The 18,660-nt window shown below is 39.4% G+C and overlaps 1 protein-coding gene across 2 annotated transcripts in view; it reads right to left on the bottom strand.

Annotated features, from left to right (window-relative positions):
• Positions 1-18,660, bottom strand: part of hectd4 (HECT domain E3 ubiquitin protein ligase 4) — a 110,554-nt gene that overhangs the window by 8,493 nt on the left and 83,401 nt on the right. For both annotated transcript variants that reach the window (XM_009303668.5, XM_009303669.5), the window contains exons 61-70: positions 16,488-17,761; positions 14,379-14,586; positions 13,950-14,173; positions 12,012-12,157; positions 11,049-11,152; positions 8,149-8,272; positions 4,653-4,846; positions 3,607-3,753; positions 1,104-1,223; positions 166-321 (exon numbers count right to left, since the gene is read on the bottom strand). In XM_009303668.5, the coding sequence (XP_009301943.1) occupies positions 166-321; positions 1,104-1,223; positions 3,607-3,753; positions 4,653-4,846; positions 8,149-8,272; positions 11,049-11,152; positions 12,012-12,157; positions 13,950-14,173; positions 14,379-14,586; positions 16,488-17,761 (2,697 nt within the window). The remainder of the gene's footprint in view (positions 1-165; positions 322-1,103; positions 1,224-3,606; positions 3,754-4,652; positions 4,847-8,148; positions 8,273-11,048; positions 11,153-12,011; positions 12,158-13,949; positions 14,174-14,378; positions 14,587-16,487; positions 17,762-18,660) is intronic.

The raw sequence follows: 18,660 nt of genomic DNA, 5'->3' as shown, positions 1-18,660 counted from the left end.
GATGAACACAATAAAAGTACTTATTTAAAATGAGCGTAAGCAACACAATAGTTGAGTTGTTTGGGGCACAATGTAATTGTTTTATGTTATATAAGGGCACAGAACTGATGAAAATGAGCAGTAATTTGCACAACACAATGTATTGTGTGTATCTGTGTGACTGACTGGTGCCGTGGACCTCCTCTCCGGTGAAGCGGATGTTGAAGGCGTATGTGGGGTCTCCTCCGCTGGCGATGCGCACACACAGCTGAGACGATGGCACACACGACAGCTGCCGCGCTGCCTGGCAGAAATAAGTGTTCTCCGCAGCGCGCATCTCTCCTGAAACACACACATCGGGGAGTTAAAGTACACATGAAGTCAACATTAACCATATTGACTGTGTTAGCTCACATTGCTAGTTAAATCCTCAGGTTATGTCAGTCTGAGGTATTGGGCGTGGCTAACAAACTTAACCACACCCCTCCAGCTGTCAGTTTTGACAGCAGACAGTAATGGTGAGGAGGAGGAGTCGGTTGTAATAACTCTCTCCAGATCTTTCTGAATGAAACACCTACTTTACTACATCCAATCAGCTCACAGTAAAAATAAACAAGCCACGCCCACTGTTTACCATACTGAAGAAAAAGGCTTTAACCAGTCTAGGCTGGTTGGCTGGTTTTAGCTGGTCGACCAGGCTGGTTTTAGAGGGGTTTTGGCCATTTCCAGGCTGGTTTCCAGCCTGGTCTTAGCTGGTTAGGCTGGGAGATGACCAGCTTAAACCATCTTAACCAGCCTAGCCAGGCTGGGAGCCCAGCCAAAACCAGCTAAGTCCAGCTTAAACTAGACTGTCAAGCTGGTTTTAGGTGGATTTAGCTGGTCATTATCCAGCCTGACCAGCTAAAATGGTTGGAAACCAGCCTGGAAATGGCCAAAACCCCTCTAAAACCAGCCTAAAACCAACCAGCTAAAACCAACCAACCAGCCTAGGCTGGTTTAAGCTGGATTTTTACAGCAGGGAATTAATTTAATATTCCATTTCTCGAGGAACTGCAATACATTAAGAACAAAAATGTGGTCCCAGCTTCCAGTTCAAGCACCTTCAGTGTGAATAAAGTCTTTACCTCCAACAATCTCCAGCGGGTCGAGAGTGATTTCAGGCGCTGCGTGATCTGCCGTCCGCTGCACGGTAGCGTTCAACACCCTGTTCATCACCGTCACCTTAGTGTCGTAAAATATCAGGCCTGCAAATCAGGAGAAGAGACAGGGAAATGATTAATTGGAGTAAACATGCATCAGGATTATAATACTGTTTTCATTTTGATACTATTTTAAAATGGGCTGTATTTAGTTTTGGGGGCTCAGTGGTAAGCACTGTCGCAGCACAGAAAGAAGGTCGCTGGTTTGAGTCCCGACTGAGCCTGTTGGCATTTCTGTGTGGAGTTTGCATGTTCTTCCCGTGTTGGTGTGGGTTTCCTCCGGGTGCTCCGGTTTCCCCCACAGTCCAAACACATGCGCTATAGGGGAATTGATGAACTAAATTGGCTGTAGTGTATGAGTGTGTGAGTGAATGAGTGTGTATGGGTGTTTCTCAGTACTGGGTTGCAGCTGGAAGAACATCTGCTGCGTAAAACACAGGAATATTTAGCGGTTCATTCTGCTGTGGCAACCCCTGATAAATAAGGGACTTAGTATGGAGTTAAAATTGTTTCTTTATTATTCAATCGAAAACATTCAGTTTAATGAAAAATTAATTACGGAGGAGTTAAAAAATAAAAGATTTTAAAGAAAAACAGGTTTAATTAAAAAACATGTCAATGATAATAAAATATTTTGCATTGCAAAAAATAAACCTTTTCGTCATAATTGGACTATTATGCAGTTACCAAAATTTGCACACATTCATTTTGCTCTCTGTTCTGCTGTCATTTATTGCACATCTTTGCTTGCGGGTTTTGAACCCGTGTATGCCGGGATTAATTTTGTGTCTTTATTTTATTCAAATAAACATATGAAGTTTTTGACCAAAATTAGGTACAATGTTCAATTAAAAAGTATTCAATAGTTCACACTTAGCTGAGGATTGGTAATAAGCTAGTTTGGCATGCTGTCCCGGGAGAGAGCCCCGAGCTCATAAGATCCTCGAGCACGGAGCTACCTCCCGTTGCAGGGCAAGAGTGGAGTTTGAGCTCGGGTAGATCTCGAGAACCCCCCCCTTTACTTAAGTCTCATGTTTTTGGGAGTGTGGGAGGAAACCGGAGGACCCGGGGAAAACCCAGACAAGCACGGGGAGAACATTAACTCCACACGAAAATGCTGTCCGGTTGGGTGGATACCCGAGCCAGAGGCATTTTTTGCTGTGAGGCCGCAGTGCTAGCCACTGGGCCGCCGTGCTGCCCTGTAGAAAAGAGGAGGAGAAGGGGTGGAAGGGGGATTCTTCAAGACGAAGATGACTAAAGGTAAGATGCTTGGTATTTATACTGGGTTAGGAATTGTCTGATTGGTGGTTCACACATTAGCCTGACTCGGGGCCAGCCGTGTCAATCATAAGCACGTGATCCTCTCGAAATTAGCTTATGAATAAACTTCACAAAGATTTAGAATAATAAAAAAACATTAAAATAAAAAAATTCACACTGCAAAAAAATAACTATTGCCCTTTTATGCAGTTACCACCTGATTAATTCATTGTGTGCTCATTCGTTTTGCTTTTGATTCATTCTTTGCTGATCTACAATCTTTGCTTGCGAGTTGAAAAGTTTTGCGAGTTGAAAACTCTGCAGCTCAGTGGGCGGGATCTTCTGAAAAACCTTATTCTATTGGCCAATCTTGAATGAGGTCACAGGTTGGCCACGCCTATTACGTTTTCGCGGGATTGGACTGGAGTCACCGGCAGTGTGGCCAACTTAGCGACTTTGTTGCAAAAATATTTTATTATCATTGACAAGTTTTTTTTTAATTAAACGTGTTTTTATTTGAAATATTTTATTTTTTAATTACTTAATTAATTTTCTTGTCAGTTTAGTTCCTTTATTAATCAGGGGTCACCACAGCAGAATGAACCGCCAACTTATCCAGCAAGTTTTTACGCAGCGGATGCCCTTCCAGCTGCAACCCATCTCTGGGAAACATCCACACACACATTCACACACACACACTCATACACTACGGACAATTTAGCCTACCCAATTCACCTGTACCGCATGTCTTTGGACAGTGGGGGAAACCGGAGCACCCGGAGGAAACCCACGCGAATGCAGGGAGAACATGCAAACTCCACGCAGAAACGCCAACTGAGCCGAGGCTTGAACCAGCGACCATCTTGCTGTGAGGCGACAGCACTACCTACTGCGCCACTGCATCGCCCTTATAATATTTCTTTAAAACTAAATGTTTTTGACTGAATAAAAAAAGAAACAAGTCTAACTCCATAACTAAGCTGAAGGAAAACGAATGAATGAATAAAGCAATAGTAAATGATGAACTATGATTTATTAATACTTCACTAGACTATTCATACTTGGTTGACATTACTAAATAAATTAAATAGTGGACCATTATTCTAAAGTGTTACCGGATTGACAATAATTTAAATTATATTTGAGCGCCTGTTATTTGCATACTGACCTTTGGCCTCGCACAGAAGTGTGGCGATGCTGTTCTGGTAGGTCTGTGTGAGTCTCAGCTCCACTAAAGGCAGGAAGAAGCTCTCCAGCGTGCTGTTGAGGGACTGCAGCAGAGCAAAGCGCAGACGCAAACTCTCCACTGGGACACCTGTGGGGACACAATCACGTTCACTGGACATCCATCCTGTTTTCTCTTTTATATATTTCCCAAATTATATTTAACATATTCAGGAAATTTTCACAGTATTTCCTATAATATTTTTTCTTCTAGAGAAAGTCTTATTTGATTTATTTCGGCAAGAATAAAAGCAGTTTTTAAATTTTTTTTAAAGCCGTTTTAAGGTCAATATTATTAGCCCCTTTAAACTTAAAATTTGTTTTGGATTGTCTTGAAGAATATCTAGTCTCATATTATGTGCTGTCATCATGGCAAAGATAAAATAAATCAGTTATTAGAGATGAGTTATTAAAACTATTATTATTAGAAATGTGTTATAATAATCTTTTCTCTGTTAAACAGAAATTGGGGAAAAAATAAACAAGGGGGTGAATAATTCTGACTTCAGCTGTATATAATAATAATAATAATAATAATAATAATAATAATAACCATAATAATAATAATAATAATAACCATAATAATAATAATAATAATAATAATAATAATAATAATAATAATAATAATAATAATAATAATCATAATAATCATAATAACCATAATCATAATAATAATAATCATAATAATAATCATAATCATAATAATAATAATAATCATAATAATAATAACCATAATAATAATAATAATAATAATAATAATAATCATAATAATAATAATAACCATAATAATAATAATAATAATAATAATAATAATAATCATCATAATAATCATAATAATAATAATAACAACCATAATAATAATAATAATAATAATAATAATAATAATAATAATAATAATAATAATAATAATAATAATAATTGACGGCCCTTGAGAGGCTTTTGCATCTGAACTGTTCATCTGTGAACAAGATAACACAGTGATGGACTTGCCTAACAGACACGCGACCTCAGGATCCGCGCCATCTTTGCTGGCGTCCAGGTAAACCTCATGTGGATGCAGGCGGGCAGGAGTGATGGCCAGGTGACGACAGAGACGGTTCACAAACTGCACCAACGCAAAGTCCATCTCGAAGCTCCATTTTCTGCTGGCTTTCTGAGCATGTCGGGAATCAATGCATGTGCATCTGGAGGAAAATAAAAAGTATTTCTAGGTGTTTACAAACTAGTGTAGATTTGTCCAGCTTTGGAGGCGTCTGCATCAGCATATGTGGATGAGAACAGGACGTGTGTTTGGGTATAACTCAGTTTTCTTCATTATTAGTGTTTATTTATTCCTCTGCTGGAGATTAGAGCTGAATTTAGAAATAGTTTTGAAGCAAATCTTTGAGCTTAACAAAGGAAATTAAATATGTGGACTGATGGATGTGTTCAGTGGAGGGAGATTCCACCGTTTCCTCACTCCACCAAAGTAAAGGAGTAAAGAGTAAAAGTAAAGTAAAGAGGCTGAATGGAGGAGGCTCGTTCTCGTTCGCTGTTTTCTAGTGAAGCGTTCAGTTTTTACAATAACAAAGTCCGGCATGTAAATAGCAAATGGACCATGGTGTGACGCAACAGACTCTTAAAGGGAATGAGACTCTGATTGGTTTAGTGCAAGTTATGCTCAACACACCCAGAACTCATTAAGAGAATAAGCACAACCCTGTTAAGCCGCCCTTCCACTGCACACGACATTTGGACACGACTGTCGGAATACGCCCCCTTGTGGCAGTCGCACAGTGTTTTCAGTGTTGTCGTGCACTACGGGAGAGAAGCTGTCCTCAGTGTCCCAAATAAAGGAGTGCAAGAGCAAGAGCCTTTATTCTCTGTGCATTTACACGGTTTAATGAAGGAAGGAATACTAGAAACTCATAGACCGCTACAAATATTGGAGGGAATATGGAGACAACATTAAAATATATATTTTTATTACTTCAAGAGTTCACACTTAGCTGATGATTTACAAAAGCTTGTTTGGCATGCAGTCCCGGGAGAGAGCCCCGAGCTCAAGGACTCCTCGAGTCCGGGGCTTCCTCCCGTTTGGCAGAGCGAGAGGGGAGCCTGAGCTCGGTGGATCTCAGAACTCCCCGCTGCGGTAGCTAAGGGAACCCGAAGGTTAGATAAATGCTTGGTTGTTATGCATGTTGAATGTCTTTGGATGGTGGGAGGAAACCGGAGAACCCGGGGAAAACCCACGCGGACACGGGGAGGACATACAAACTCCTCACAGAAACACCCACCGGTTCTGTGGGACCAGGGCTGGCAGTGCTCTTGCCGTGGGGCTCGCAGTGCTAACCACTGGGCCACCGTGCCGCCCAATCAGAGGTAAAGGAGGAGAATAGGGGAGGAGGGGGGTTTCTTCTAAACGAAGATAAAGTGAACTGAAAACTGTGGATATTTATAGTAGCTTAGGGCTTGTATGATTGGAAGATAGTGATTAGCAAATGCGAGACCAGCCGTGATAAATCATAAGCACGTGATCCTCTCGAAATTAGTTTATGAATAAACTTCAATTTATTACTTACATTTAAGAACAGAAATGTTTTTTTTTTAATAAAGACTTTTTATAATTCAAAAAATAATCAAATAAACTGCTATTTCTCACCTCACGTGCACGGACCTGCTTGTACAACACTAGAATGCATCACATCCGGTCGGCCGGTCGCATACAGTCTAGTCGCAGGAGATCAAATATTTCAACAGCTTAATTCGGATCCGAATTTTCCCTATACGGAGATGATTGGAACTGCCCGCAGCTCCCGGACTACTCTCCATTGGAAATGAATGACTTCCGGTCTGTCGCTTGTCGTTTGTCGTGTGCAGTGGAAAGGAGGCTTCAGACTATGCGCGGGGGTGCAAACTGTATTTTTCAATCCTTAAAATTGGAAAAGTGGATTCTGATACGCCCTTAATGCTTTTGCGCCATACGCTTTAGACTTTGCGCCTGGATCGTTAAAATAGAGCCCTTACGCCCTATTCACACGGGGCTTCAGCGTCAACGCTTGACTGAAGGCGTGTCTGACGTTGGGACAGAAGCGATCGTCATATAAGCATCAGCCAATGAAATTCAGTCTGAGCTGGTGTATTTGCATACAGCGATCTGATTGGCTGACGCTTCTGTCGGCGCTTGAAAGGTTGAGCTAGTCCCAACTTCTGCAGCGAGCAACGCCTCTGGAGCGGCGCCGACGGATCCACAATGCAGTTCGGCAACGCCTGATGTCACACATTCAAAGTGAATGGGAAGCGTTGACGCTGACGCCCCGTGTGAATGTGGCGTTAAGGTCAATAAGATGCGCATGGCAACAAGACATCAAGCTTGTAGTTAATATTAAAACGTGTCAGAAATGCAGCCACAGATTGATCAGTCTGGCTTCACATCAGACTAGTTTATGTAGTAAATGAAAACCATTTCATCTATATGCATAAAAAAAAAGCTGATTATGGCATAATTGGTATCAACGTTCTCAGGACCACTAGGAAATACATCAAGACCTGATGATAATTTTATTTTTTGTTATTTTAGTTATATGAGTTATTTTTATTTATTTATAGAAGACTTTTATATGTGGAGCTGCACCCAGAACATTCTGGGTAGTAATGAGATGCCAATGTCTTCATAAAACACAGCAAATTTCATTACAGGATTGACCTAAAATGCATGGTATGGACTGCTGCCAATTAAAGAAAAGCAAAATCTGTGTCGAGTAGTAAAAATTGCCGGTGCAATTGCACAAAGACAACCAAATGAAATGTATTAAATGAGAATTAAACAGAAAGCACATGTCATTATTGAAGACTGTTCCATCCTTTAAATATAACATTTCAGCGAAAGGACGTTTTAGGCAACCTCAAGTTAAGGAAAGTGTGTATCAAATGTCCTTTGTGCCGACTGCCAATAGAATTTCACTAATAATTGAGTTTTTAATGGGATGATATTGAATGTATTTGTGTTGCCTGTTTGCCAGAAACTTGCGTTCTGTGAATGAACGTCGCCTCGTGGTTCCATCCCAAAGAGGGAAGAAATCACTTTCCCGAACTCTCGCGTTCAATCTGCCCAGTTGGTGGAATGAACTCCCTAACTGCATCAGAACGGCAGAGTCACTCGCTGACTTCAAGAAACCACTAAAAACTCGACTATTTAGTCTCCACTTTCCTTCCTAATCTGCAATTGCCTCTCTGGCTCCACCACTAACTGTACTACAGAAGAAGAAAAAATACTAATGCTTTGCTTCTTACACTTTACACACCTGAAACTTGCAGACAGCACTTATTCATTGTTGCTCTTATAGTTGTGTAAATTGCTTCCTTGTCCTCATTTGTAAGTCGCTTTGGATAAAAGCATCTCCTAAATGACTACATGTAAATGTTTCTGTGATATGTGTGATGTGAGCGCTGGTGTGGTGAAGCCAAAGAGAATTTTTCCATTTGTTGACAATAAAGACGTGCAAACCTGTCAAAGTGCAGGTCATATCCACAGGCCAGGATCGCCCGCCAAACACTGCGGATATCCTGCTTGGCTCTGTCCAGAGTAAACTTGTGGAAACCCTCCAGCGTCAAAAACTTCTCCTCTGGCACTGTTGAGAGACATCGACATAACAGCAGATCATTCACACTTGTGATCGAGCGCCTGCTTAGTTTTCTACAGATGTGCGCACACTGACCCTTGTTTCAATCGTTTACTTTTACACTCTTACTAACGAATATACAACTAAATACAAAAGTACTCGCCCTCCTGTGAAGTTAGTATTCAGTAACGTTTCTTATACATAATTCTTTAATATGGATAATATTTCCTTAGCTATTTCTCTAGACCAGTGGTCACCAAACTTATTCCAGGAGGGCTGGTGTCCTGCAGATTTGAGCTCCAACCCTAATCAAACACACCTGAACAAGCCAATCAAGGTCTTGCTATACATGAAACACCCAAACAGGTGTGTTGAGGCAAGTTGGAGCTAAACACTGCAGGGCCCTCCAGGACCGAGATTGGTGACCCCTGCTCTAGATACTAGTATTCAGCTTAAAGTGACATTTAAAGGCTTAACTAGGTTGGTTAGGCAAGTTGTGTTAATTAGCCCAGTCACTGTATAACAGTGGTTTGTTCTTTAGCCAATCAAAAAGCTAGCTAGCCGGGGCTAATGATATTGACCTTAAAATGATGATTAAAAAAATTAAGAACTGCTTTTAATCTAGCCGAAATAAAACAAATAGGACTTTCTCCTAAAGAAAAAAATATTATCAGACATACTGTGAACATTTCCTGAATCTGTTAAACATCGTTTGGGAAATATTAAAAAAAGAGGAAAAAAATTCAAAGAGGGGCTAATAATTCGAGTGCCTTAGTGTCCCCACTAGTGCCGATATACAGCCATATCGCACTGCTACGAGTGTGATATTGTGTTTATGCAACAGTTTGACGGCATAATTGTGTATATAAAAACAAACTCAAACATGGAGAGTCTCAAAAACCCTTTTGTATGAGGAACTACTTTCTTCTGCGTTGGATTCAAATCACAAGCTGACAGTTGAGCGTGCATCTTTTAAACTTTAGATCTGTAGTGTCGGCTTTTTGCTGGCTGTATGTGGGCGGAGTAATACACAAAGGGTAAAGAGGCTGAAGGAGTTCTAATATTGCAGAATATTGCACGGCTATCAGCCAATCAGATTTGAGAACCAGACAGAACTGTTGCATATATATATATATATATATATATATATATATATATATATATATATATATATATATATATATATGTATATATATATATATATATATATATATATATATATATATATATATATATATATATATATATATATATATATATATATACATATTGCATACATACAAATTTTTATTATGAATTTAATTATTATTTGAAGAATGCAGGCTCGAAATACACTAAATCACCTGCAATACCACAGTTCAATCTTTGGATGTAAGTTCCACCCTGTTATGTGCGACAACAATCATGTCTAATTTTTAGACATAATTACATATTTTTATTAGCCTCTGCAGTGGGGTGTATATTTAGATATAATATATTATGCTGCCTAAAAATTATTATTGGACCCAAACAGTTGACGTCAGAATTATTAGCCCCCTTTTATTTATTTATTGATTTTTTTTTATATTTCCCAAATGTTTAACAGAGCAAGGAAATTGTTACAGTATGTCTGATAATATTTTTTTCTTCTGGAGAAAGTCTTACTGGTTTTATTTCGGCTGGAATAAAAGCAGTTTTAAATTTTTTAATCACCATTTTAAAGTCATAATTATTTAACCCTTTAAGCTATACTTTTTTTCGATAGTCTACAGAACAAATCATCATTATACAATAACTTGCCTAATTATCCTAACCCTAATTAAACCCTAGTGAAGCCTTTAAATGTCACTTTAAGCTGTATAGAAGTGTCTTGAAGAATATCTAGTCTAAAATTATTTCAAGAGTTCACACTTAGCTGATGATTTACAAAAGCTTGTTTGGCATGCTGTCCCGGGAGAGAGCCCCGAGCTCAAGGGCTCCTCGAGCCCGAGGCTTCCTCCCGTTAGCAGAGCAAGAGGGGAGCCTGAGCTCGGTGGATCTCAGAACTCCCCTGCCGCTGTAGCTAAGGGAACACAAAGGATTAGACAAGCTTGATTGTTATGCATGTTGAATGTCTTTGGATGGTGGGAGGAAACCGGAGAACCCAGGGAAAACCCACGCGGACACGGGGAGAACATACAAACTCCTCACAGAAACACCCACCGGTCCTGTGGGACCAGGGCTGGCAGTGTTCTTGCTGTGTGGCTAACAGTGCTAACCACTGGGCCGCCGGGCCGCCCAATCACAGGTAAAGGAGGAGAATAGGGGAGGAGGGGGGTTTCTTCCAAACGAAGATAAAGTGAACTGAAAACTGAGGCTATTTATAGTAGCTTAGGGCTCATATGATTGGAAGATAGTGATTAGCAAATGCGAGACTGGCCGTGATAAATCATAAGCACGTGATCCTCTCGAAATTAGTTTATGAATAAACTTCACTTACTGTCATCATGACAAAGATAAAATAAATCAGTTATTAGAGATGAGTTATTAACATTATTATATTGATAAATGTAAAATCTGCTCTCCGTTAAACAAAAATTGGGGAAAAATAAACAGTGGGCTAATAATTCTGACTTCAACTGTATATCATATTTACATTTATACAACAGAAGAAAGAAACTCAAACAGGTTTTAAACAAGTGGCGGATGAGGAATTCTCAGTGTTGAACTGTCCCTTTAACATCTTTAACGTTTAGATGAGCATGTATGAGCTTTGTGTTTATTATTTCCACATGAAATCAGAAATCAGAAGAGTGATATTACTGACCTTCGGGTTTTTTGGCAGGAGATTTTTCGGGGTCTTTTTCATCGGGTTTGGTCTTCTCTGGAGATTTTGGCTTGAGGACGGTTTTTTTCTCACTCAGTACAGTTCTGCAGAAACGACATGTACCACATGATCTACTGTACACAGCATAAACTGCTATTATAGACAGCACTTCATAAGTAAAGGTGCATATGTATATGATAAGGAATGCTGGTATAAACCTAAAGGCACAAGATGTGTGATTTTGTCAATAAAATATACAAAAACCACTCGGACAGTCTTATATATTTTGCTGTCTTATCTACATACATTATCCCAAATGTTTTGAAGAATGTTCAAATCCAGAGAAATAATTAACCTAAGTCCTGTAGGATGATGAAGACCACAAGTACCATGATTCCACACTCAGTCACAGAGTCATCAAACTACACCTTTGTTTGTTGTGAACACACGCCCTCTAGTGGTGAAAATCACACACTGTGCCTTTAAATGTTTAAATTGCTCACACTTAGCAATAAGATTTCCTTAATTGATGTTAGATAATTTACTAACAAGAACAATGAACATTACATTTATTATTTGTTATTGTAAAAATTGGTTGACTGTGTTAATTCACAGTGCATTGACAAGCATAACTAGATTTCTAAAAATGCATTACTAAATGTTAAATAATGATTAATAAACAATAAATAAATTCACAGTGCATTAATGCTAACAAGCACAACTTTAGATTTTTAAAAATGCATTATTAAATGTTAAATAATGATTAATAAATGGCAATAAATAATGCACCATTTATTCTTTGTTCATGTTAGTAAATACATGAACATTAACTAATGAACCTCAATGTAAATAAAATAAAATAAAATAAAATAAAATTAATTGAATATTTTAATGCTAACACTCACCTCACACTGTAAATTAAATTAAATGATATGAATCGAATCGTCTGATGCTAATACTCACCGCACGCTGTTCAGCATGGACTTCTCTTTGGCCGGAGGTTTGGTGATGGGTCTTTTTGTGCTCACCACTTTGCCTTGGTGCTGCTCTTTGCCCGCTTTGCTGTGCTTGTTTTTATTGGGCTTTACTGTGCCGTATTTCCGCAGAATCTGCATGTAGAATTAATGAGGGTTATTTCTGCTTCGGAGTCTGCGATGTTCATAACAAAATGATCACACAATATTATAAGGTGTCCGATAACTACTCCTTTAACTACCTGCAGTACTTACTATGTGATTAGGGTCGGGATGCGGGTTAGTTGCATGTTATTATGCATAATTAAATGTAATTACAGTCACAAGGGACAATTCACGCTATTAACAAACCATTGATTATGACTTTTAGCTCAATAAACTAATACTTTGCTGCTTATTAATCATTATTATGGTAGTATTCAACTCAATTAAATTAAATTCAGCTTTATTTCTATAGCGCTTTTACAATGTAGACCGAGTCAAAGCAGCTGAACATAGAAGATCATACTTAATTGAACAGCCAAGGCTCATTCTGGAAATGTAGCCCGGCGGACGTTTCCAAGTTTGGACATGCCTGGTTTAGGTTTAGGGATGCCGAATAAGATCAAACTTTATAACTACTAAAGAACAGTTAATGTCATAATAATAAAAGGCAGGTAATAAGCTAGTTCACTATAAAAAATAAAAAGGTTCCTTGAGGTTCTATATTCTACTTGGCCTGTAGAACCTTTTACCCAAAAGATGGATCCATTAAAAACCGATTGAGTGCAAAGAACCTTTTTGATTAAAATGGTTCTATAGTTTTTAATTCATAAAATAATTATATAGTAAAGATTATAAAATAATTATAAGCTATAACACAGAGACAAAGATTTAATAGTCAAAAATAGTCAAAATCTAATATAATGAATGCTGTAGTCAAAATGATGGGGTTTTTTTCATGCAGGTTTGTACATTAGCATATAACTTATATTTTATAAATACTTAATATTTAACATTTTTGACAAAATATTTTGTGAAGTAATTGAATAAATTTAAACAATTTGAATTGGATTGGTTTTATTTTTATTCAATAATAAATAACATTCAATAATAAATAAAGAACCCCTAAAAGGTTCTAAATAGAACCATCTAACTTGAATTCAAAGAACCATTTGAGGTTCTATTTAATGAACCCTTAAAATGGTTCTATTTAGAACCTTTTTGGGGTTCCACATATGAAGCGCTTGATAGAACCATTTCTGGTTCTATATGTAACTATTTCTTTTAAGAGTGTAGTTAATAACATGAAAAGAGAGAGAGTTTTGAGTTTATTGCCATATCAAGACAACAAGTTTATTACTTATTATTAGTGTTAGTATTAGTATTATTAAATATCACTTTTCTAAAATTATAAAATATTTTAAAAATTAAAATTCAGCGTCAGCAATAAATAATACATAAGATTTAATACATAAATAATAATAATAATGATATTACATAAAACATTTAAGAAAAAAATATAAAAAATTGTAAGGTTTACTTTTAATAAAAAGTTCTCAATTTTGAAAGGGTTATAAAAATTTTATTTAAAGCCTCTCTAGATAAAAAAATCATTGTCTGATAATAAAAATAGGGCATTGCTCTAGTATTTGTTTAACAGTTTGGTTTCTTCTCCTTTGAGTAAACGCTCATGTGTGAGTCTCGTGTGTTCGATATCACATCTTCTGTAAACATGTCCTGAGTTAAAAAAAATAGTTGGATTTTATTCCTATTTCAGGCTGGATTTCAAAAAGTTTATTTTCTGAGCACTGACGTTTTGTGAATAGCATGAATCGTGACCTAAATTAAAGTGTTATCTTAATATTACTATTATTATACAAACTACATAATGTTTCAGAATATACTTGTGATGCAATTAAAATAAGCATGCTTTTGAGATGGTCACCTGTGTGAGCTGGTCATCGAGCACTTTTTTGGGAGGCCGAACGTGTGTGAAAAACACGTGTAGCAGGTTTCCGGGAGACTGAGAGTTGATCTGCTCTTTGCTGAGGTAAATGTCTGAGACTTTGACAGGTTTCACGGGAACGGGGCTCAGCGCCTGCTCTGCGTATATGCAGCTCTTAAAGATGTCTGTCAGCACGTCACGAGCTCCAGGAACCAGCTTGTCTCCTAAAAGCATAAAAAACAATCAAAGATCTAACTAACTTGATGACAAGTTAAAACAAACACCAGCGAAAGAAATCATAGAGTGCAATTGTGGAAGCCACACATTAATACCACACATTAAAACAAATAAACAATTCCAAGAAAATTAAAACAAATTGCGTCAGAAACAAGCTTCCACATAAAATGACACGGTTTGAGATGCACCAACCTCTGATGGATTTATCCAGGAAGTACTCCTCCAGAGCAGAGCTGCCCTGTGTGTCAAATAAACTCTGATTGACACTGGAGGCGGTGAGGATCTCCTCATTGGTCATCTCCATTAGCTCCTCCTCCCTTTCCAGATTGGAGAGGCCAATCAGATCGCTGCTGTTGAAAAGACTGGCCCGAATCTTCTCCACCTGAGCTCGTGCCCTTACCTTTAAGGCCAAAGTAAGAATTGTAACATTATTAAAGGCACAACAACCATCATTAAATAGAAAGTTCTGTTAATAATGAGTTACTGATTTATTTTATTTTTTTCTGATTTTTAAAAGTTGACAGCTCTTGGGGTTTCAGAATACATTGCATAAATTAATGTGCGACAGAACATCACATTTTTGACCAAATAAATCGTCATCAAGCGTCCTGCATGATCATATGGTTATGTGCAAAAGCAATGAAATTGTATATTAAAACAAACAAATCTAAATATGAGAAATTAAGATACATCTTAAATGAATTTATGGTGAGTAAATTAACTGTAAATGATCATTTTTGGTGAACTATCCCTTTAAGTGGGGGCTCGTCCGGGATTTGGAAAGCTCTATCCAATATTTAGAATTTGGACTGCAATACTAAGATTAACCACTAGGTGCCAAACATTCATATGGAAACTTTAATGCTCTACTTAAGAAAAAAGAAGTCTTGAATCCGCTGTCGCCTCTGGCTTGCATGGTTTAGGATCTGAAAAGCTACTCATCGATGAATTTGCTCTTCAGTGTTTGGACTCTCAAAAATGACTTTAAACCACACTGAACTGAGCTAAACTGAACTGAACTTATACATTAAAAACTGAACCACCCTGATCCAGTTACTATGACCATTTATGTGAAGCTGCTTTGACACAATCTACATTGTAAAAGCGCTATAAAAATAAAGCAGAATTGAATTGAATGGCTTTAGGATGAGTAAACAAAGATTTTAGGGTGAAATATCCCTTTAAGTGGGGGCTCGTCCGGGATTAAACCCACAACCTCTGGCTCCTCAATTCATAACCATAGCCCCACAGGTATGATTTAAACCCACATATGCAAAAATGCTTCAAACAACACTGAAATGATGTCATAGTTCTAGGGCCCTCCCAACTCTATGTTAGCCTAGCCTTTTATCTGACACGCTATACTAGGATGAACATCTGGTGAGGACACCACTCAATCTGGCAACCTGCATTTGTGTCAAGTCATTATCAGAATGGCCAGGTGAAAAAACCTTTGCCAGTATTTTAACTATGGACTGCAATACTTGGTTCAACCACTAGGTGTTAAACCTACACACTGCAACTTTAATGTTCCACTGTTGAAAAAATAAACCTAGATCTTGAATGGCCTTAGGGTGAGTGAATGAACACTTTGAGGTGAACCTTCCCTTTAAGTGTGGGCTCGTCCAGGATTTGAACCCACAATCTCTAGCACCTCAGTTCACAATCATAGCCCCACAGGCATGATTTAAACCCACATAAGTAACAATAATGTTTGTAAACAACATTTAAATAATGTAATAGTTACAGCCCCCACCCACCTCTATGACAGCCTAGCCTTTAATTGGATGCGTCACCCTGATGAGGACTCCAATCAATCTGGCAACCTGCATTTCTCTCAAGTCGTAATCGGAGGGGCCGGGTGAAAAAAAAAACTCTTTGATATTTGAAACTTGGACGGCAATCCTTAGTTCAACCTACTTTAATGTTCTACAACAGAACAATTAATTAATTTTTGGCTGGACTATCCATTTAATGTGGGGGCTCGTCCGGGATTTGAACCCACAATCTCTTAGACCTCAGTTCACAATCACAGCCAGACAGGTATGATTTAAATGCAGCTAAGTAACGACAATGATTGTAAACAAGACTCAAATGATGTAATAGTGATAACTCCCAACCAACTCGATGATAGCATAGCCTTTTTTTTTTGGATGTGTCACGTAGAGGCCACCAATCAATCTGGCAACAACAATACTATAACAATAATAATTGTAAACAACACTAATTTAAACCCACATAAGAAACAATAATTTTTGTAAACAACATTTAAATGATGTAATAGTTATAGGCCCGACCCACCTCAATGACAGCATAGCCTTTTATGGGACGCGTCACACTGGCATGAACATCAGGTGAGGCCACCGTGTACATGGAGCTCCCATCTGAGACTGACGTGGCAGCACTATCCTGCTCCCCGAGGCTGCCGAGACTCCCTTGACTTTCTGTGCTACACAGAGACACGTCCAGACTCTCCTGACTGGACACTGTGAGTGGATCCAGAGGTGCTTGTTGCTGGGAAGGACTGTTTACCATCTCCTGATTGGACAAGGGCTCTCCGGAGGCTCTGAAGGCTGCCTGTAAAGCGCTGGAGACACTCATTGCCGCACTGTTGCTGTTGGGGCTTCCTGCAGTGCATTCTCTCTTTACATCTTGAGGAACACATGTCGTTTCCGCTTTGGCTTTTTTAGGGTCTTCTTCCTGAACTGGAATGAAGATCTCATCCCTGAAGAGCCCGCCATGAGCATTGCATGCTCTTCGTATTGCATTGCGCACCACAGACTCCTCCAGGTGAGTCGGGATTCCTGAGAGCACCAGCAAGCGACTGTGAGCTGTCGAGCCAACCAAAGCTTGGCAAGCGTCTGCCACAGCGTCGCCGGTGACGCCAAGACCTTGCGGGTCCTTATTAGTAAGATGCCGTAAAATCAAAAGCAAGGTCAACCCCCGGTGAAACCACAACATGTCTTCAGGCTTCATGTTTAATAGAGCATTGTCGCATTCTGATGATCTCGAGCCACTTTTCCCTGAGACGGCGGAAGCTGAGCCGACTGCAGCGCGCTCACGTTTTAGCTTCACCTTTTTGCGCTTTGAAAGCAAACTCGGACTTTGCGGCGTCTGGCCTGGAGAGGACGAAGAAGAGGATGAGGAATCACTGCAGTTGGCTGTGCTTGTTGATGAAGGGACGCCGATTACTGACGTCCCAGAACCAGAACTCAGCGGTAAAGTGACTTCCGCCACTGCCAGGCAAACCTCCATCAGTGCGTGGAAGTATGTAGAGAAGCGGCTCCGCTCTGCAGAAAGTGCAAGCGCTCCACTGCCGCCTGTTGCGGAAGTGCAGGATCCTCCGCTAACCAACCCCCAGCTTTGGGTCTCGTGGTCGTAAAGCTTTCGTAGTTCGGTTTGAAGAACCATCAGGACTGTTAGGCAGGGGTTGAGAAGCAGCGTGATGTGGCTAGAGAGACCCGAAGGGGATTTGCGGCGCTCAAAAGCGTGGATCTTGCGGAGGAGCTCTGCAAGCAGGTGGAAGGTCAGCTCCTTGATGCTCGGAGCAAGATCTGTGGTCCACAAAAGGCCACCTAAAGAAGGATAAAGCCAGTGTGATGTCAGGGTTTCTGCAGATTTTACAGGAGCATAGGATTGCACGATACTGGAATTGGGTACCAATCGATACTGAAATTTTAAAAACGTCTATTTCCCGCTAACATTTGAGCTGTTCTTAAACCATTGTGTTCAAGTGCTCAACAGAAATGACTGTGATTGGCCGTGAAGGTCATCAGTTCACCAAACTCACCACTGTTTACTGAGTGTAACCACAGATACAGGGACACTGGAGCGTTTTAAAACTGATTCATCAGCTCATTTGTCACCTTATAGACAATCCAGCTGATCGATGGGACTTTAAAACACAGTGTCCCTTTATGTGTGGTTACACTCAGTAAACAGTGGTGAGTTCGGTAAACTGATGACCTTCACTGCCAATTGCAGTCATTCCTGTTGAGCACTTGAACACAATGGCAAGTCAATGCTGTTTAAGAACATGCTCAATGGCACTCAAATGTTAGCGCGAAATGGACGTTTTTAAACAACAGCTCATTCTGAAAACGTTGTCCCGTGGATGTTTATGGAGACCGTGAATTATGTAGCCGGAGGTACGTATGGCTGCATGTAATTTTTTTAACGAATGCTACCGGTGGTATGACGCTGTTTCTTTTTGCTCTTACCAGCTGACTGATTACCTCCGTGTGGAGGGCTTTCCCACGGCAACTAGTTTGTCCAGTTAGCTCGTCGTGTACGTCGACGAACTTGAGACGCCAGAGAGGAGTTGACCAGGACGACGACGATGTGGTTCGAGTCCGGAGAAGAGCGATTCCAGAAATCAGGTAAGACAAAAACAGAATCCAAAAAATTAAATGAACAAGTGAATAACGAGGTGAGAATGTGGTAAAGTCCGGAAACGTGGTAAAAATCAGACGAG

The sequence above is a fragment of the Danio rerio genome, chromosome 7, assembly GCF_049306965.1.
Source record: "Danio rerio strain Tuebingen ecotype United States chromosome 7, GRCz12tu, whole genome shotgun sequence".
NCBI classification, from domain to species: Eukaryota; Metazoa; Chordata; class Actinopteri; order Cypriniformes; family Danionidae; genus Danio; species Danio rerio.
Note: the sequence above shows the minus strand (reverse complement) of the source record. Positions and strands in the feature narration are given on the sequence as shown.